The sequence below is a fragment of the Triticum urartu genome, chromosome 5A, assembly GCF_056163025.1.
Source record: "Triticum urartu cultivar PI428250 chromosome 5A, HENAU_Tu73, whole genome shotgun sequence".
Taxonomy (NCBI): Eukaryota; Viridiplantae; Streptophyta; class Magnoliopsida; order Poales; family Poaceae; genus Triticum; species Triticum urartu.
In genome coordinates this window covers 553,100,457-553,120,327 of record NC_141877.1, presented here as the reverse complement: position 1 = coordinate 553,120,327, position 19,871 = coordinate 553,100,457, and the positions used below count along the sequence as shown (strand labels likewise).

Sequence of the window (19,871 nt, the reverse complement as noted above, 5' to 3'; positions counted from 1 at the left end):
CTAGCGGGCATGGGACGGGCCTGATGGATAGAAGTGAGGGCTAGTTCATGCATGTACTGATTTAGGGTTTAGGGTTCATCAAAACCTCCCGCCGCAGCGCCTCCTCTACGGACTAGGGCATGATTTACAGAACTAGCATTGCTTTGGGCATGATGCATTGTATTAAACCTAACACACGATGTTTTGCAGTTCTGTGAGTTAGGCGTGTTGACATGGACGAAGAATCCGCATTCGGGAGGGACGAGAATGGTACTGATAAGGTGACTAAGACCGATAACGATAATTTGAACGAAGATGATGACAGCAGCGACAACGATTCCGTCTCGTCATATGATATCTTACCTCCAGAGGATTTTGATAATAATGAACATGGCGCAAATAGCGACAACGTAAGTGGCGTATATTTTGTTTTTATTTTTGAATTTGCAAAGTATGGCATGGCTAACTATATATCTTTGTGTATAAATTTACAGGAAGATGTGGATGTTGACAATGTGCAACATAGTTGGCAGGAATCATTTGCAGATAACTTGAGCCAGGTTAGTTGTTAGATGTTGTACATCGATCAATAGTATGATTTAAATGATAGTAATTGACATATATATTTTCAAATGAATGTTGTAGGAGGAGTCAGATGGTCCTGTACTTGATCACGATGAGGGAGAGATTGATATTGAGGAGGCTCAAAGGGAGCAGAAGATGCTTGAGACACATTGGAAGGTCATGGCTATGACCTTTCGGTCGCAAGGGGATGCATACATATTCTACAACAATCACGCCAGAGAGCACGGGTTTAGTATCAGGAAACAGAAGGTGAAACGAGGTGCTTCGGGAATGATACGGTACCGGCGGTTTCTTTGCTCCAGGGCAGGGAGAAGGCAGAGCAAGTTCATAACCATGGAGGGCCGCAAGCGCAGGCTTAGACCGGAGACTCGTTGCGACTGCGGTGCACATATGGTGGTGAAGCTGGACAGAGAACGTGGTGTTTGGTTCGTCGCATCATTCGTGGATGATCACAACCACGCGATGGCTCGGCCCGATGAGGTTTGTTTTTTGTGGTCACACAGACGGATTGGAGATGGCCAGAGGGCTGAGATATTGGCGATGGAAGCGGCCGTGATAAGAAAGCATATTATAATGGACAACTTCATCAGCAGATACGGTTCGTACGATAAGTGCGGGCTTATCAGGAGGGACATTTACAATCTTTGTTGCAGAGAAAAAATGAAGCTCATTGCAAAGGGTGATGCAGAGACGGCAGTTGGCATTATGAGGAGCAGGAAGGAGAAGGACCCTGAGTTTTTTTGAGTATGTGCGTGACAAGGAAGGGCGACTGAAGAGTATGTTCTGGTGCGATGCACAGTCGCGGAGGGACTATCAGGACTACGGAGATGTGGTCGTGTTTGATAGCAGGTATAAGATGAACATATACGGTATGCCGTTCGTCCCCTTTGTCGGAGTTAACAACCACCGTTGCACCACAGTGTTTGGTTGTGCCATCATTGCTGACGAGACGGAAGGGACATACGTGTGGCTGCTGCAGACATTTATGAAGGCAAACTGTCAGGTGAAGCCAAAGTCAATAATCACAGACGGTGACGCTGCAATGATCCGGGCTATTCGAACTGTCCTTTCAGATGTTTTCCATCGTCTTTGCTCCTGGCATATCGAGAAAAATATGCAAAGGCACCTGCATTACAAGTCACTGGATGAGTTCAGATCGCTCCTGTACTATGCCACCTCTCAAGCGAACTTTGAGCAGAGATGGAAAGCTTTCTATGATAAGTGGAAGACGGATAGAACCGAAGAGTGGCTTGACAGGATGTACAGGAAGAGGAGACTTTGGGCAGCTTCATATCTTTCCGATGGTTTTTTCCTTGGTATGCAAAGTAACCAGAGGAGTGAAAGCCTCAACTCCTGCCTTCACCTTCACCTGAACTACGGTATGACAATTATTGATTTGGTCGTGCATTATGAGAATTGTATAGTTCGCCTGCGTGAGAACGAGGCGTACGATGACTGCGAGGCATTCCAGAAGGAACCGCCGTCGGTTACTGAATATAAGGCCCTTGAGGAGCATGCCGCCAAAGTATTCACACCTGCTAATTTCTACATCCTGCAAGATGATTTGCATAAGATGGGTCAGCTGGAGATATTTGAGACGCTCGTGGGAATTGGGCGTCAAACATTCATGGTGACATGGAAGGATAACCACAAGTTCAGGTACAATGTTGTTTATGAACCAGGTAACTCAGAACAAACTATTACATGCAGTTGTCTTAGGATGGTTCGGAAAGGGCTGCCATGCAAACACATTCTGTTTGTTCTCCATCATCTGAACTTAACTAAAATACCAAAGTGTTGTGTCATGCATCGGTTGTCCAAACATGCGAGAGATGGGTTGCCTGTGCAGCGGAAGAGTGATATGTTTGGATGGGGTTGGTCAGGGCCATTGGAGAGAGAACGGTATAGTGCAATAACCATTAAAACCGCAGAAGCTGCTCATGTTGCAGCAAATGATCCCTTCTTGTACGACGAGTTGATGAAGTGTCTGGACAACATAATAGCGCAGAAAAAGATTTCAGAGGAGGAACTTATAGGAAGTAGAAGGTATGCTATGCTTAAGAAGGAGGCAAGTCAAGCGCAACAAGTTGAGCCTGGTATTGGTGATCCTCAGAAAGTTTTGACGAAGGGTGCACCTAAGAAGGGGCGGTCGAAGGGTGGCCCCGACGTTACAAAGAATGGTAGGCCAAAAGATTTTTCAGAGAAGAAAACTGGTCCTTTGTGCAGTCTGTGTAGTCTCCCAGGTCATAACAAGGCTTCATGTAGTCTGAACGAGAAGTGAGTTGCTACCTTTTTGTTTTGTTATATGTTGCCAATTTGATTTCACCGACTATATTTTCTCACCCAATTTTTTTTATATTTTGCATGCATGTGATCACGTACCCCCAGTGCAACGAGCTTCTTTTCTGTCTACCGGAGGGGGGTTCCCGACTACTTTTTTATTTGACTCCGCCAAATGGCACGAAACTTTTTCCGCACGTTGGCATCACCCTCGACAGCACCCACGCCGGTTTGCATATTTTTCCGACGCTCGATGCATTTCCTAGGATTTTCCCTGTGTTAATGCCGTAAAACACTGGCCGGACGTGACGCAACGTTCGTTTTGTGTCCGTTTGCGTTCCAACCTTGCGTGGGGCCCTACGTAGGCCGTGCCCGCATGTCCGCCCACTTTGGTGCAATTGCATGCATGCGATCACATAGACATAGTGCAACCAGCTCCGGTTCGTTCTGCCGGAGGGGGGGGGGGTTCCCAACTACGTTTCTTTTTCACTCCGCCGAATGGCACGAAACTTTTTCCACACGTTTCCATCACCCTCGACAGCACCCACGCCAATTTTCGTATTTTTCCGGCGCTCGATGCATTTCCTAGGATTTTCCCGGTGAAAATGGCCAGAAACACTCGCCGAACATGACATAACGTTCGTTTTGTGTCAGTTTTCGTTCCAACCTTGCGTGGGGCCCTACGTCGGTGGTTGGGCTTTTTTTAAGTAACTTAAATTTTTTGCCGGTATTTCATGTGTTGGTTGCGTGCAGTGCAGTGTTCGTGTTAGGTGCACCCTGTGGCGTACCCTCGTGTTTGCGTGCATGGCGCATGCACGTGCGCTTGGTGCTGTTAGGTGCACCCCATGGTGTATGCGTGCGTTTGCGTGCATGGCACATGCATATGTGTGCGCTGTCGTCGGTGGTGCGTGCTTTCGATACATGTCAGTGGTGTGGGGCTTTTTATTGATTCCGTGAGGGCTCAACTTATCACCGGGCGTCTACTATTCGAAGACCTGTTTATTATACAACCATTCCATTACTCATTGAAGCAACATAATTTCGTTCATATTTAGGATATTTTACATTTGAACGAAATTTTACATGAAAAAAGATTAACACTAAAACAAATCTAACTACTCCTCCAAGCTACTCAGAAGATCAACCACTACGGTCTGGCCGCCGTCTTCACCGCCGTCTTCGCCGCCGTCTGAGTCATCGGAACTGCCCAAGTATCCGAAAAATTCCTCCGCGGTAGCCGACTCCTGCGCTAGTGTATCGGTCGAGTCCCTAATCGCCTGCCAGTATCCCGGCTCGTCTGCCGGGTCCCTCGGGTCAACAATATCCGCCGACGGCATCCAACCGGTCTCCGACGTGGAGTTCCGGATCACGCGGATCGAACCCGGCGACTCCAACGGGTCGCCCTCCTCTTGCATCGCCGCCAGTTCCAGCGGGATCTGAAACTCAGGGGCGCCTGATGGAGCAGCGGGCGCGGCGGCGGGATTAGCCGGGGCGCCTGCGCGAGCGCGCCGACCGGCACGGGCCTGCACGACCGGGACGGCGGGGGGCGCGAGGGGCGCGTTTGGAGCGTCCGCGCGGATGCCCCGAGACTTGTAGAAGCTGACCACGGTGTCGAAGTCGCGGCCTTGCCAAAAGTTCAGGCGACCTTCGGGGTTCCATGGACCGGGTTGTGCCGGCCCAGGCGTGGCATAGCCGGTGCTCGTCACGTGCCAGCCGTGTGCTAGGCGACACGACGGCGGCACGGGGATGCCGTGCCGATAGATATCCACGGTCTGCGGCCCGGTGAGGCTAGAGGGCCACAGACCGCCGGGCGCGGCGCCGCGTCCACCACCGCTGCCGACGCGTCCACCGCCGCTGCCGCCGCCTCCACCGCCGCCTCCCGCCCGACGACTGCTCCCTGCGCCTCCACTGCCGCCTCCCAACCGAACCAACGCCGGCCGAAACATCCACGCCCACGAGGCATCACGCCGGAGAGAGTTGCGCCGCCGGAGATCGATCGGACATCGCGGGGTGGGGGCGGTTTCTAAGAGGAGAGGCGGGGTCGGGGCAGTTTCTAAGAGGAGAGGCGGGGTCGGGGTGGTTTCTGTGAGGCGAGCGCAGGTCAGGAGCGAGGCACTTTATGGGGAGGGAGAGACGCGTCGGGGGCGTTGGACGGGCGCAGCGAACGAGAGACGTCGGTGCACGCGGCAGCTGGGCAGGCGATGCGTGGAGTCCGACGTGAGGCGAGGCGAGGCGGTAGGCGGACAGCGGGGCAGACGATGCGTGGAGTCCGAAGCGAGGCGAGGCGAGGCGGCAGCCGGCAGGCGGGCAGCAGGCAAGGGTTGCGTGGAGTCCAACGCGAGGCGAGGCGGCAGCCGGCAGCGCGGCAGCGGGGCAGGCGGGCAGCGCGGCAGCCGGCAGCGCCTCAGCGGGGGAAGCGGCACGATAACAGCGCCGTGCATGCATGCACGCCCGCAGCGCAATGGAAGCGGCACGATAACAGCGCCATGCATGCTCGCCCGCGGCGTAATTGACGCTATGTCAATCCCGAAAAAAATAACCCGCTGTATTTGTATACGTATACGCCGCGGCCGGGCAGGCGGGCGGGTGGGCACTTCTAAAAAATATGCCCATCATGCCCCTTGTTACGAAGGGGTATCGAGCAATCTCGGCCCTCTTTGTGTTAGAGGGGGTCTACCGAAGCGGAAGTGATAACTTTATCTTAGAAGGTAAACTCGCTTTCCAAAGCGCTGGCCATGCGTTGCTTTCCTGTTCCAATCCATATGATCCTTCATTCTCACGAATCTATTTTTCCCTACTGATTCTGGTGTTCAAGATTATCCATTACGCAGACTTAACAGAAAACCCTCCCTTCTTCTCACCATCCCAAGCCCAAAAGTCACTAATGTTTCTATTGCAAACAGGGATTCCCAATATTCCTTCGGCATCAATCAGAAAGAACATCGTACACACTAGTGCCTCATCCCATGTCACCGTAGTTGTATTAATAAACTCTGACACATGTTGCGATGGGTTAGGAATCAGAGAGGTAATAGGTCGCATCATGCCTGGTCTCGCAAGCCAGTTGTGTCTCCATTGTTGAGAAACGTAGTAGAAAACAAAAAAAAAGCGTCCTACGATCATCCAGGAACAATATGAAGATGCATTAACGGTTTGGATTTGATCGTTACCAACTCCGACTTGCAGCAGAAGAAGACGAGGTAGTGTAGATCGTACTTGGAGTCACTCGAAACGTAGATCGTACTTGGAGTCACTCGAAACGTAGATGAACGATCCTGCAAACGACCCACGAACAATCCCTCGAACGGAAAATTGAAAGCACAGCCTCTCCACGAGTTGCAAGCATACAATCTTCACGATCAGGCAGCGCTTCGCCGTCCAAAGCTAATCGTCGCCGGAGAATTAGAGGGAGAAGATTAGAACCACACTGGAATTCCAATTATGTGGATTAAAAGATCTAGTTCTGAGCCTCCTGCTCTTCCGCAGGCGCATCGGGGTCGGGAGAATCTGGTTCACCGAGCTCGGCGCGGCGAAACCGCTTCGCCAGATTGGTGGCTATTGCGACGAATTCGCTTGCGTCCCCGGCTTCCGTATAATCCGAGAAGATTTGTTGAAGAGTATCTCCTCCCTCACTATTCCACAATATATGATTTTCAGTGAACGATCGCGCAGATGTACTCTCAAAGTATCACTACTAGGAAAAGGGCTACTAATGGCGCACCAGTTTTGCCTACTAATGACGCATCACTGGTGCGCCATTAGTATCACGCCACTAGTATTTTTTACTAATGGCGCACCACTGGTGCGCCATTAGTATTTGGTATACTAATGGCGCACCACTGGTGTGCCATTAGTATAGGCCACTGGTGCGCCATTAGTATAGGCCACTGGTGCGCCATTAGTATTTTTGAATTTTGAAGGCGGGAAAATAGTAGTGGCGCACCGTCTAACCCCCACCATGCGCCATTGCTATTTTTGAATTTTGAATTTGGATCTGGATCGTGATTTTTTTGCCCATTTTTTGCTTGTTTTTTTGCTCGTTTTTTGGCACGATATTATTTTAAATTTTGCTCCTGTTTTTGGATCTTATACGTTCTTTTGCCGTGTTCTTTGCCGGAGAGGAGTTCGCCGGAGAGGAGTTCGCTGGAGAGGAGGAGGAGGAGGTCACCGGAGAGGCGCTCGCCTACATCGCCGGAGAGGAGGAGGAGGAGGAGTTCGCCGGAGAGGAGGAGGAGGTCGCCGGAGAGGAGTTCACCGGAGCATCGAAGAGGAGGAAGGAGAAACCATGAGGGGATGGGAGGAGAGGAGGGAGGAGGAGCTCACCGGAGAGGAGGGAGGAGGAGCTCACCGGAGAGGAGGGAGGAGGAGCTCATCGGAGAGGAGGGAGGAGGAGCTCACCAGAGAGGAGGAAGGAGGAGCTCACCGGAGAGGAGGGAGGAGAAACCATGAGGGGAGGGAAGGGGAGGAGAGGAGGGAGGAGGAGGTCGCCGGAGAGGAGGAGGAGGTCGCCGGAGAGGAGGAGGAGGAGGTCGCCGGAGAGGGGAGGAGGAGGAGGTCGCCGGAGAGGAGGAAGGTAGTATGGTGGAGGAGAGAAGGGAAGATGGAGTGGAGGAGAGGAGGAGATGGAGTGGAGGAGAGGTGGAGTGGAGGAGAAGAATGAAGAGGTAAGGAGGAGAGGACCACTCCCAGCCATATATACGGCATAGTAATGGCGCACCGCGGCAGGTGCGCCATTACTAACATTTTTTTATTTTTTTGATTTATTTTGAATTTTGAAGGCGGGAAGATACTAATGGCGCATCATGGGCAGGTGCGCCATTAGTAACTTTTTTTTTATTTTTTGACTTATTTTGAATTTTGAAGGCGGGAAGATAGTAATGGCGCACCATGGGTAGGTGTGCCATTAGTAAGTTTGATTTTTTTTGAATTTTTTTGCCTCTCCAGATCTTAAAATCCCCGTATCTTTTTTTCTGTTAGGTTTTTGAGGATTTTGAAAATGTTTCCTGTTAAATTTGGATGTAACTTTTCGAGTAAATGATTTTTCATATAAAAAACTTTTTCATCCGAGTTCGTATGCAAAAGTTATGCCTATTTTACAAATTCTCGAGAGATTTTGCAAATAAAGTCGAAATTCATATTTGTAAATTTTCACAACAACTAGACCACATATCACATGGGAAACTTATTTTCTTTTATTTTTTTGACATTTTCATCATTTTTTTATTTTTTTTAAACTGAAAAGGCGGTCCAGGGGGTGCATTCGGTGGAGGTGGTGGCCAAGTTACTAATGGCGCACCGTGGCATGGTGCGCCATTACTAGTTCAAAATAATGGCGCACCACTCCCACGGTGCGCCATTAGTAGTTTTGAAAAAAAATTTAAATTTTTTTTACTAATGGCGCACCGTGGATACCACTCCCACGGTGCGCCATTAGTAGTTTTGAAAAAAAATTTAATTTTTTTTACTAATGGCGCATCGTGGATGTGGTGCGCCATTAGTATTTGGACACTAATGGCGTACCAACACATGATGCGTCATTAGTATATAGTAATGGCGCACCACATGTCTGGTGCGTCATTAGTGTCAATTCCATCTATGATTTTTTTTCAAAAGTAGCACGTTTTTTATAGCAATTTCGGAAACTAGCAGTGTCTATACGTTATTTGCAAAACTAGCAGCCCGTCGGTCAACGGTTGGCTGAAGTGGACCTTTTCGGCCTGCGGAAGCCCGAAGTGACGTCTTCAGTTAAGCCAGGCCGAAGTGTGCGTGAACTGGGCCGAAGACGGGCCACTTCGGCTAGCCAGCGACCGAAGATGGGCCTCTTCGGCCAGCCAGCGACCGAAGAGGTCTTCGGCCAGCCAGCGACCGAAGAGTAGCGGATAAGGCCCGAGCGGCGTCTTCTTTCTCCTCTCGCTGTTCTTGCTCTGTCTCTCTCGTTCCTCTCTGTACATCGCCCCCCTCGCTGATCTCTTTGTTTCTCCACCTATTTTCGAATCCAAAGCACAGAAACGGTAGATCGTAGCCATCTCCACCGGCCTATGGTCATTTTTTCCCAATGGGATAGCTATTTGTGCGTACAAGTGAGGTGGAGTCATGATGGGGTGAGGAGGAGGAGAGGCCATGGTGGGCTGAGGGACCTCTTCCTGGTCTCATCAAATGGAAATAGGTAACACTACTTTGTACATTCTTTTCAACAATGTAGGTTCGCAAATTAATTTTACCCGTTTTACTATATTGCGGTAGGCAACCAGTCGCAACCGTTCATGCATTCAGTGCAATCACCGATACTTAGTGGTGCTGGATGTGGATTAGAGGGCTATGGCGATGACGATGACCAAGCTGAAAACACTTATGACTTCTCGCACACGGTGTTTCACACTCCACCACCACCACCGTCGCAGGAGACACAGATAGTGACAAACGAGGTTATCTATGGTCATGGTTATCGTGAGCATCGTCCACCGCCTCAGCGCTTATCGCCTTCCGGTCCTCGCCCGAGGAAGACCCAGATTCGTCGTCGACCCCCGCAGTGATATGATTATCTATGTATGAGTCATTATCTATGTTAGTTTCAGACTATTCGCATATGTGAGTCAGTATTTATGTATGAGACATGCTTGATGTATGTGTTACTATTGCACTTGCTTCTATCTGATCAGGAGACATATATCGTTTTATGTATGCGAGAGACATATTACTATTAATTCGCATTGTTATTCCAGTTACATTTCCAAAGAGACTACAACCGATAATTAAGATACAAGCACATCTGAATTAAACGGTGCGGTTGAACTTAATAAATACAGCTTACATACTACAAAATGAAATTAAGGTACAACATAATGCCCTACTTGTTGAGGTACAACTGGAATACAGCTTACATACTACATGAAGTCATCATCGTCATCCTCCGTTGATGCAGAACTCTTGCCCTTTGACGATGAAGAGCTTTTGCCCTTCGACGATGCAGAAACCTTGCCCTTCGACGATGAAGAACTCTTGCCCTTCGATGATGAAGAACCCGGAAGCGGCGGCATGAAGATATCATCTTCGTCCTCGCTCTCCTCAGTCCATAAACATGGATTATTTGCTGCAGTCCTTCTGAAAGTTTCACTCTTCGGCACCACTACCTTCTTCCACCTTTCATCCAACCTAAGAAGTTCTTTACGTACCTCCTCATAGGTCCTTTCAGGCCACACAGACCTACGTAATTGGTGAGCCAACTCATTCATTATGGTGTCACTACCGGTGAGTTCTTCCCATGAAACTATCCTATTGTCCATCCTGAAATCGGTAGCTAGCCTCAGAAGAGTGCTGCTCCAGGGTGAAAACTACGATCGAAAGGATAATGGGACATCTCGACTACACTGGACTGCTTATTCACCTCTGGGTCAAGGGGGTTTTATAGGTAGAGAGGAGAGAAAATGGCGGGAAAGAACGACTGGGGTATGGAGGGAAAGAGTTGGCGGGAACATATGGCGGGAAAGGGTTGGCGGGAAACGGGTGGCGGGAACATATGGCGGGAAAGGGTTGGCGGGAAACGGGTGGCGTGAACATATGGCGGGAACATATGGAGGGGAAAGAATTGGCGGGAAAATATTTACGGAAAGGGCTGTGCAATTTTTTTTCATTGCAAAATGGTTACACAACATTCGTAAGTCATAATAAAAAAACCCTTTTCGGCCTACAGTAAGCAGAAGAGCGCGGCCATGCAACTTCGGTCAACCGTTCACGCCAAAAGGTGGGACCCGGGGACTCTTCGGCCTACGGTTGACCAAAGAGTGCTCTTCGGCCTATGGGAGGCTGAAGAGTCCTTTTTGGCCTAGTTGGGGCACACTTCGGCCAACGGGAGGCAGAAGTGCCCTCTTCGGTCAACTGCTGGCCGAAGAGCCACTCTTCGGCCAATGGGAGGCCGCCGGGGTGCTAGTTTTGCAAATAACTTGTTAGCACTGCTAATTTCCGAAATTGCTGTAAAAAACATGCTAGTTTTGAAAAAAAATCTCCATCTATAGCCCTTTTCCTAGTAGTGTATTTGGGTCAATTCAATATAATTATTCTTCTAATGTCATACTGAAAGTACAACTAATCTCCGGGTGATTTTGGTAATTCATAACAACATATATCTCGTTGAACTAATGTATATTCAAGTTAAAGATTTCGGGATGTTCAATGATTGGCATGGCATGTCTAATGCCATAAGTGAGTTTGAGCTTCTCCATAAAAATAAGAGCGTGTCTGCCTTAAGGGTCCGCGTTGGAGATGCCCTTATGAAAGTGCCATGTTGTTCATCTACTAGAGCTTCGATCCAGTTGATGATAGTATCACGTAAGTCTATGAGAAGCTTGATAAGACATACTCCCTCTGTCCCGAATTACTTGTCATAGAAATGGATAAAAATGGATGTATATAGAACTAAAATACATTTAGATACATCCATTTTTTCGATAAGTAATTCCGGACGGAAGGAATACATCCAAAACTACCACCAATCAGTACAACTGTGAAGCTGGATGCTCGGGGACACAGATGTAGCCCGTCAACTTCAACGGCTGTACATTGCACGGCTGTTGGCGCACAGAAAAATGGTTGGAACGTCAATGAACACACTGTACTACTACTCCTGAAGATAATAATACAGGTGACCCAAAAGGCAAAGCGTGAACGACTGAGCGACAGTGGCGGAGCCAGGGGGAACGAGCAGGGGCCTGGCCCCCCAAGGATCGAGCAAACATGTAACAGGTATGAGTAACTAGCGATATAATCGCACGCGCATACGTACTTGACCCCCTCTATCTCAACGTGTATTTTGGAAAAAGGAAAAGGAGCCCATGTAAAAAGCCCACTACCGTCCAGATTGTTGGCCAGTTAGCCTCCGCTTCTGCTGAAAGCCACGTTCTCCTGTGATTAGCGTGGACCTGGGGTTAGCCCCTTGCCGTCCGTCTGCCTCTACTCTCCCTGCTCTACTGCTCATCATCTGATTCATACGCGCAGTCGGCGATGCAGCCTACTTGACTGCTCCAGCCTCGAATTAGCCAAGGTTAACACATCACAATATACACTAATCTCTCCCAGTTCTCATCTAGATATCATATCAGATTTTAGTTGTTTCTTTGTGTGATTTGAGACGCTATCAAGCTTCAGATCTTGTGTGTGTCTTAAAAATTATGGTTATGCAAATTATTTTGTTCGAGTATCTATTTGTGAGGCAAAAAAATTCCTATGTTGAACATATACAATATACCGAAATTCTAAGATCAAAATTTAGCTACTATGATTAGAAAAAACGCCACCGAACAGTTTTAAGATTATGTTGTTTTCTAAGCTGGCTGCTTCGAGTTTTCAACGTATTGAAATTTTCAATGAAGCCAATGTGAACCTTGTTCTTGATGATTATCTTTGCATTAGATTTTTTTTTATCTACTTGGCTTGGCCCCCCTATACTCAAATCCTGGCTCCGTCCCTGCTGAGCGAGTGCCTGTGCTGAGGCACTAATTTGTGCATTCTGCCCTGATGGTTGACATAAGTGTGAAGAGTACCCAAAAAAACACAAAGTTCAAAGAGTGCCAATCCCTGAACAAACATCAACGTGTTGGACCTGCATCTCTACATGACGTTTAGGCAAACGAGTTTGTTCTGAGGGGAAAATCAGCTGTAATCGTGGAGTATCTTGAACGGGCGTCAAGAGAACGTCTTGAATTACCCTGGCGAGTTTGCAACAAAAGTGAAGTCTGCAATTAAAAAATATTTTTTCAAAAGAGATTTTACTACCTTGCCCAATTTACTATATAGTCCAACCGAATAATCAAAAGACCCGACAATAAGATGAAGAGGTAAATGCATCCAAGCACAGAAAGTAGTCTAACTGGTATGTACTATGCTAGAAGTACAAGTACACAACCGACATACACGCTGTCTCTGCAAAGCTAGCCGACCAAAGCAACAGGTTCAATCAACAAGGGTTCCTAAAATCGACAAAGCTAGCTAGGTATTATCTTATCTCCTTCTGAGTGTTCTACCATCAAGGGTTTCACGAAGCCTTTGCCGGCTCATCGCTGGGAAGATCATCCTCATCATGGTAGATGTTCTCCGCCATCTGCCATATCTGAAGGATGTTGTCTTCAGCGACGCTTGCAAGCACCCAGTCCTCACACGGGTTCCAGGAGAAGTCAGAGATTTTGCTTGTGTGGCCTCCATGAATGAACAAGAGCTCAGGAGGGCCGTCCTCCGCGTCCTCTGGTGTTTGCTCCTGATCAATTCTGTCAACACAAACATCATTCGCATCAAGAGGGAAGTGAGCAAACAGAAAGGAATGCTGAAAAAACTTTGAAAGCTGGACGGCTGTTTACCTGCTTAGATCCCAAACCATCAGCCTCCTTCCCAAACAACAAGATGCAAGTATAGTTTCATTCTTTGGGCTCCATCCAACTTGAAATACTTCCTCTCTGATTACACAATCAAATTCAGATTCAAGATTGATAAAAACAAACATACGACGAATAACACAAACATGCTCATTTTCTTCTAAGCTAAAAAATAGGATGGAACTTCGAACAGATAAGTCATGGTGAAACTGAAGCATACTTGTGACAGTCAAAAGTGTGCAGCGAAGTATCAATCTTCCGAAGATCAAATAATTTCACAGTCTTGTCCGCTGAACCAGTTGCAACAACCCATTCATTGAAAGGATTGAAAGCCAGGCAATTCACCTATAAATGTGACATAAGGAAACAAAGTGGAAAGTGTAAGAACATATTTCTTTATACAAACAACAGAAACAAAGGCAATTGGCTCTTCCAGAAGAATAATATAGGGAAAGCAAGGTGTGCCCATTGATAACAGCCTCTGAATAGAAATCATGCATGAGTAGAAACTACTAGAGTGATATGATAAATTGCTACCAGATGCCATCTTCCGCGTCCTCTGAATAGAAGATGATGATCATCCCCGACTGAGCCGAATAAGTATTCATGCCTCAAATGCCAAGCAACATCTTCAACGACGCCATCATGAAACTAAACAGACAGAACCAAAAAAATATCGTGTTAAGCCACTAACAGATGTGCTGGTCACATGAAAAATATCAGTTGAATAATCATACAAGTGGAACTTCCATGTTTTTGCTATAGTATAACTAGGGAAATTGTTGGTCTAATGTACTGGGGACCATGTCAATGACTGAAAATACACATGGTGCTAAAAGAGTTCTTTTTTTCCGTTGGCAGCTTGGTGGAGAAGAAAAACAGACCCCCTTATTATTTTCCTAAAAGGTGAAGTTATCCATGCACTACCAATATGTTTCCAATTGAGTATTGCAACTGTGAAGCACTGATTTTTTTTATGGCCCTGCATTCTGGAAAGCAGAAGTTCAAGCAAGAGTTGACCTCAGCTTCTTACAAAGAACAACTTCAAAACAAAATCAGCACAAATACCAGATCAGTAATCTCACTTGTTCACATACTCAACACATTGAGCACTAAACAGTATTTTTGTTATGACTTATTATGCTTAACTGACCATGCGGCACTAACAGCTAGAGAACCAAAATGATGGAATTGACGGTCTTAGGTTAATAACACTAGCAGAGCTACCATGTCTGAGTGGGAAATACAGACTATCATTCTATTCTTCAGGACTGTTGATGTGGGCAGTGCATCACCCAAAATTACCCATGAAAGCTGCTTTTGGACCAAATGTGAATGGTTTCAGCTAGGAGGGTGTAAATTAAAAAGTATTGTAATTAGGCTGCAGATAGACTGTTTCCTCATGTACACCATAACCTTCACAAAAACCATCAGGAATATATTATGTATATTATTTCTCCAAGTATGCATACCAGATATGACTAGCACACAAATATATTCAAAGAAACATGCTATCAGAATGCTACCAGAGGCATGTCATGAGGAAAGCTTTAACCAATGGTACAAACTAAGCTCTATGCATTCAGGGGCTCAAATGGAAAGAGGATCATGAGCCATACCTTAAAAATCTGGTATGCGTCAAGAGTTTTATTTTTACCATTTTCTGTGATGTCCCATAAGCAAATTTGAGCATCATCCGATCCACTCAGCAAATGGCCCTCTTTAAAGATACTCCAAGACAGGCCATATCCTTCAGAGTTGTGTCCCTTCAGCCGTAAATCAGGATTGCACGCGCCATCTAGTGGTGCTTGCTATAATCAAATACACACACATCTGCACTGACTGTCTTGGTAGCAGTAATAAATGAATTTTGGGGCATATATCAAGCTCGATTGACTTCTCCATCATGATTTATCTGTTGTTTGAAGTCAAACTACACAAAGTTTGACCTAATTTATCTAAAAAATAGCAGCATTTACAGTATAAAAATTATAAGTATGAACATCTCAATCACAAAAACATGCCTCTAGCCAATATTGAGCTCCGTGACCGAGCTAAGGTACATAATATAATTACAGGCATGTCATTAAACTACTAGGCTATTCAATGAGAAGAAGTTCATATTTTTTTTGCGGGAAGAGAACAAGTTAAAATTGACAGTATAACACAACAGATCAAAGCAATACCAAATCCTATATATATTCAACAAAGGTATAAAAAATAAACAGAGAGTAGGCCAACTGTTATCCAGGTATGCCAACAGAAATGAGAGATTCATTGAAAACAAGAGAAAAAACGTCCCAAGTTTTCTCAATGCCATACAATCAATGAAAGAAAATCATAATTAATTCTCTTTTTGTGCAGGGGAATCATAAATGATTCAACTCAACGTGAAGAACAGAGATTTCTCGGATATGACATCCAAGATCATAAAGAGCCAAGGTTCATCATCCTGCAGTAGCCGGTTACAATCACTGTAACAGTGGAGCTGCAGCAAGAGGTTTTCGCCAATGATAGACAACACTTGATACTCTTAAAAGATTCGATACAAACTCAAACATACGTTACAAGTTTGCGCTTACTGATCTGGTCCATGACTTAATAGTCTCAAAAGACTTGATACAAACCTAAAAATAGCATTGCACTGACACACGAAAGAGATACCGACAAAATATTAAGACTCAGACTCAAACAAACAAGTGAAATGATTGAACACAGACAGACTAGATTTATTTGCTCAGTTCCCTAGATCCTGTAGACTTCCACAGCAGTGATGTGATCATAGCAGTGCTTTGAACTTGGAGAATCGATCTCTAGGCATGAACGTTCGGGTATCGCAGTGCCGTCTCCGCTGAATTCAAGATGACAATATGGAATGCACATGAGATTCAGACAATGAGAGAAGAAAGTAGAAAGAAGAAAAAAGGAGTGAACTTTCATGATCCCGCTCTCACCTGGTGAGCCGTGAGTGAGAAGAACGATGTGCAGTGGGTAGTTGTTCCTAGGAAGATCGACCACCAAGGGGACTAAGCGCCCGTAGCGGCCCGAGCGGATACACAGCATGAGTGTGAAGTACACGTCAAGACCCAGCCTGTTTCGTAGCTCCAGCGTCAGATTGCCCAAGGAATGGGACATGGCTACCTCGAACATTTCCCACGCATCCTCATCGACAGACCCATCAGCAGCGGCCCGCACGTAGAAGACTTGGCGCAAGGGGCCGACCTGGGAAATCGGGTGGAGCGGATGCGGCGCCTGAATTTGTGACATGACATGCGTCTCAGTGTTCTGAATCAGATAAGAAAGGTTCGGGAACTCTACGAACTGTACTCGCCTCAACTGGAAGAGGGATGTCCATTCGGGCCGGCAGAGGAGGGATGGTCTCCGCCACCCAGAACGACATATTGCTCAATTCACCAGGAGCAGGGGCGTCGCTGACGCTGACGGCGGTGTTCCAGCGGCGGATCCTGCCGTTGGCACGAAGGTAGCCGCCGGTAATGTTGCGGAGGATGACGGCATCATCAGTGGACCTCTCGTCGGCGGCGATGGACTCCCAGGCGATGGACTCGAGACCCCGGACCACGAAGTCCAGCTGCGTCGCGGCACGGCCAAGATGGCCGCGCGGCGCCTGTCCGGACACGCCCAGGCAGGGCCGGCCCATAGGCCGGGCAAAAGGGGCGATCGCCCCGGGCCCCAAGAGGGGAGGGGCCCAACTAAAACTTACACTAGTAAGATTTTTGGTAAGCACAAAACTGCAGCGAGAGGAGTGGCTAGAGGGCAGATCGGGATCATCTGCAGGCCAGGAGGAAGGAAAAGCCTGGTCGGCACTTTGGAATATACCTATACTCTCGAAGATCAAACTATTCATCTGGCGTTTGGCACGGCATTCGCTGCATACCACAGATGTGTTACACCACAGGAATATGGCAACCCAGGGCACATGTCCTTTGTGTGGATGCCAAGACTCGTGGCGGCACACTTTGATCTCCTGTACGATGTCGAGGTGTGTGTGGGCACTATTGGATGCAGATGTGCTACTAGCGATGGCAGAACTAAAAGAACCAAGTGCAAAGAGATGGCTGTTTGAATTACTCCAAGTTTACAACAATGGTTGTCACACTTTGAGCGATTTGGTATGCTCGGCGAAAAGCTGTGTACGAGGCAATCTTTCAAGCGCCGCACCAAACTATTTCTTTTGTGAACAACTTCCTTGCGGACTTGCAACATATCCCTAAGGTGAACATGACGGTGAGCATGTCAGCACGGGCGGCCAGGACTCAACGCTTGCTCGCTTCGGGAACCGACACTGTCAAAGTGAACGGTGATGGAGCAGTAGCTCGGAGCAGAAGGGTGAAGCTGTGGCTGCACTATGTCGAGATGAGAATGGCAACTACCTAGGGTCTTCGACAGTGTTCTACGAAGGTGTCATTGATCCAACAGTCTTAGAAACCTTTTCTTGCTGAGAGGGACTAGCTTTGGCAGAAGATCTGGATGTTCATGATGTGGTTCTGGCTTCCGATTGCGAAGGAGTAGTTAATGACATCAACTGGGGAACAAGTGGACCGAACGCAGCAATCACACATGAAATAATAGCTCGTAGTTCTGGTTTTTCTTCTTGCAAGTTTATTTTTGAGCGTAGAAACTTCAATTTGGAGGCTCACAATCTTGCAAAGTATGCATATAATCTAGGCATAGGTAGAGATGTGTGGTTGGACAATCCTCATAACTCAACTATTGTACCTATGAACATGTCTCTGAATCAATAAAGCTTGCGAGATCTCTCCAAAAAAAGAGTATACATTACATCTGGAATATTATTCAATGGATAAAATAGAGCCTCAATTAGCATAAGCATAAGTTCACACCACATACTGATAAGTTATACCACGCTTAGGCAAACCAATCCGACTGCGGAGTTGAGTTCAAATACATTAGTCTCTCTTTTACAATGCATGTCTTAGTATCATAATGAAAATTATGATATATCGATTTTAATGTTTAAACCAATGCACAATTTTTAATTTGATAAACGTCTAGGCATCTGATTTGCACCAAAGTAAACCAAGTGAATCTGGACGAGCACATTAGGTAATCGAATCATGCGTAAAAGTATAATCAACAACATTTTTGGTTCTTCGAATTACTGAACCTATCATGCAGGCCACATTTTCTATGCCCTAGAAGTTTCCATGAATATGACCACCTAATATACACTAGAAATTGCTATAAAAATATTTGTTGGTATGTCTATAATTTATAAATCTCTATCATAATATTCAATATAACATGAAAAGATATATGAACACACGCATGTATATGCAAATGTGTATACACTACACCGTTTATGCAATATAAGAAAAATAAATATGAAAGATTGTCTTAACAGTAAAGAAAAGTTTTGGTACATCATAAATTTTTCATTTTGTAAAATTAAAATATTCAATTATATACATTACAGATGCATACCAAATAATAATATAAATGTTATTTGAAAACATTTTATGTGGCTAAGTAATAAAAAATATTAATTACAATTGTAATATGATACACTTAGTTTAAAATAAGTATAAAAGTTTAATATGAAAAACAATTATTTTACATCGCCCCGGGCCCAAAAATATATTGGACCAGCCCTGCGCCCAGGTAGCGGCCGTAGGCGGCGGAGTGGAGGAGGACGTGATCCCCGGAGAGATGCACGGTCCATGCGGCTTGGAGCACCGCGCGGCGCGAGTGGACGGACACTCCCAGCCCGTCGGCGTCGGCGTGGAGGTACAGATCACGGCCGACGTTGCGCAGCCAGACGTGGTTACCATCGACGAAGGCCTCCATCGCAAAGGAACCGGCTTCGGAAGTGGTGAAAGGGTGGGTTTTTTTGGAGAGCAGAACAGAGAATCCGCCTGATCTGTGCGGGCTGGCGGCTGATGTATTTCTAGTCGAGACGGGTCTCTGGTGGTCTTGGTCTCCCCGGTTTGGTTTGCTTTAACGTACGTACACAGGCTATCCACTGTCAAAGTTTCCAGTCTTTTCAGAAAAAGAACTGGGAATACGAATTTGGCCTGGTACCATTTTCCCGCAACAGAAACATTCAAAATTGACACACCGAGATAGTGGCGCTACTAGACACCAATCTTTGAAATTTTGAAATACTACTAGACAACTCTCTGCAAAATCGTGTGTTCCAATTGATGTGTGACAATTGGATTATGTCCACAAAATAGCTGATGTTGTTTAGTGAAAAATTGACGCTAACCATTGAAACATCAAACATCTATGTCCATAAGTTAGAGCATGTAATTTCTTCTTTAAAACCTAAACTTATACTTTTTTCTTCTAGAATACGCAAAAGCATGCATATCATATTCACCACCCCTTCCATAATACTTGTAACCATGACAAGTATTATGAAACGAAGGAAGTATTAAAGAAGAGAGGGTTAAAAACTCATCCATATTGTAGTGTTAGGGCATCTTCAACGCCGTCCCCTAAAACGGACACACTATTTGTTCATGGACGGGTCCGGACCACATCCCTATATGTTTTCCCAGTTTCGACACCAATTTTCATTTCAAATGCATAACAATATGGATCACATTAAAGTGCGGCGTTCATAGTGGCCTATCACAACCGGAAAAGAGGCGGATGTCCATAGTTTTTACATGCGTTTGATCA

At 46.3% G+C, this 19,871-nt stretch overlaps 3 protein-coding genes and 1 pseudogene across 4 annotated transcripts; 2 read left to right on the top strand and 2 right to left on the bottom strand.

Annotated features, from left to right (window-relative positions):
• The first annotated feature begins 212 nt into the window (after window positions 1–212).
• LOC147972803 (protein FAR1-RELATED SEQUENCE 11-like) lies at window positions 213–1,308 on the top strand. Its single transcript, XM_087524456.1, has 3 exons — window positions 213–389; window positions 474–539; window positions 625–1,308. The coding sequence occupies exons 1-3, from the start codon at window positions 213–215 to the stop codon at window positions 1,306–1,308; spliced, it is 927 nt and encodes a 308-aa protein (XP_087380582.1).
• A 34-nt stretch (window positions 1,309–1,342) lies between these two features.
• On the top strand, window positions 1,343–2,845 carry LOC147972802 (protein FAR1-RELATED SEQUENCE 5-like). Its single transcript, XM_087523684.1, has one exon. The coding sequence runs from the start codon at window positions 1,343–1,345 to the stop codon at window positions 2,843–2,845; it is 1,503 nt and encodes a 500-aa protein (XP_087379810.1).
• Window positions 2,846–12,871: 10,026 nt separating this feature from the next.
• Window positions 12,872–15,287, bottom strand: LOC125507335 (histone-binding protein MSI1-like; annotated as a pseudogene). Its single transcript, XR_015603566.1, has 6 exons — window positions 15,282–15,287; window positions 14,825–15,138; window positions 13,719–13,856; window positions 13,426–13,550; window positions 13,191–13,286; window positions 12,872–13,100 (listed from the first exon to the last, which is right to left on the bottom strand). The product of XR_015603566.1 is annotated as a histone-binding protein MSI1-like (transcript).
• Window positions 15,288–15,892: 605 nt separating this feature from the next.
• On the bottom strand, window positions 15,893–19,161 carry LOC147972801 (uncharacterized). Its single transcript, XM_087523683.1, has 4 exons — window positions 18,847–19,161; window positions 16,537–16,849; window positions 16,160–16,457; window positions 15,893–16,056 (listed from the first exon to the last, which is right to left on the bottom strand). The coding sequence occupies exons 1-4, from the start codon at window positions 19,029–19,031 to the stop codon at window positions 16,019–16,021; spliced, it is 834 nt and encodes a 277-aa protein (XP_087379809.1). The 5' UTR covers window positions 19,032–19,161; the 3' UTR covers window positions 15,893–16,018.
• Between the last annotated feature and the right edge of the window lie 710 nt (window positions 19,162–19,871).

Coding starts and splice junctions, on each gene's coding strand:
- LOC147972802 (XM_087523684.1), top strand. CDS start 1,343: ATGTTCTGGTGCGATGCACAGTCGCGGAGGGACTATCAGGACTACGGA.
- LOC147972801 (XM_087523683.1), bottom strand. CDS start 19,031: ATGGAGGCCTTCGTCGATGGTAACCACGTCTGGCTGCGCAACGTCGGC. Junction 16,850..18,846: donor TCCGCCGCCTACGGCCGCTA/CCTGGGCGCAGG, acceptor GGGCCGGCCCTG/CCTGGGCGTGTCCGGACAGG. Junction 16,458..16,536: donor ACATCCCTCTTCCAGTTGAG/GCGAGTACAGTT, acceptor TCACAAATTCAG/GCGCCGCATCCGCTCCACCC.
- LOC147972803 (XM_087524456.1), top strand. CDS start 213: ATGGACGAAGAATCCGCATTCGGGAGGGACGAGAATGGTACTGATAAG. Junction 390..473: donor ATGGCGCAAATAGCGACAAC/GTAAGTGGCGTA, acceptor ATAAATTTACAG/GAAGATGTGGATGTTGACAA. Junction 540..624: donor TTGCAGATAACTTGAGCCAG/GTTAGTTGTTAG, acceptor TGAATGTTGTAG/GAGGAGTCAGATGGTCCTGT.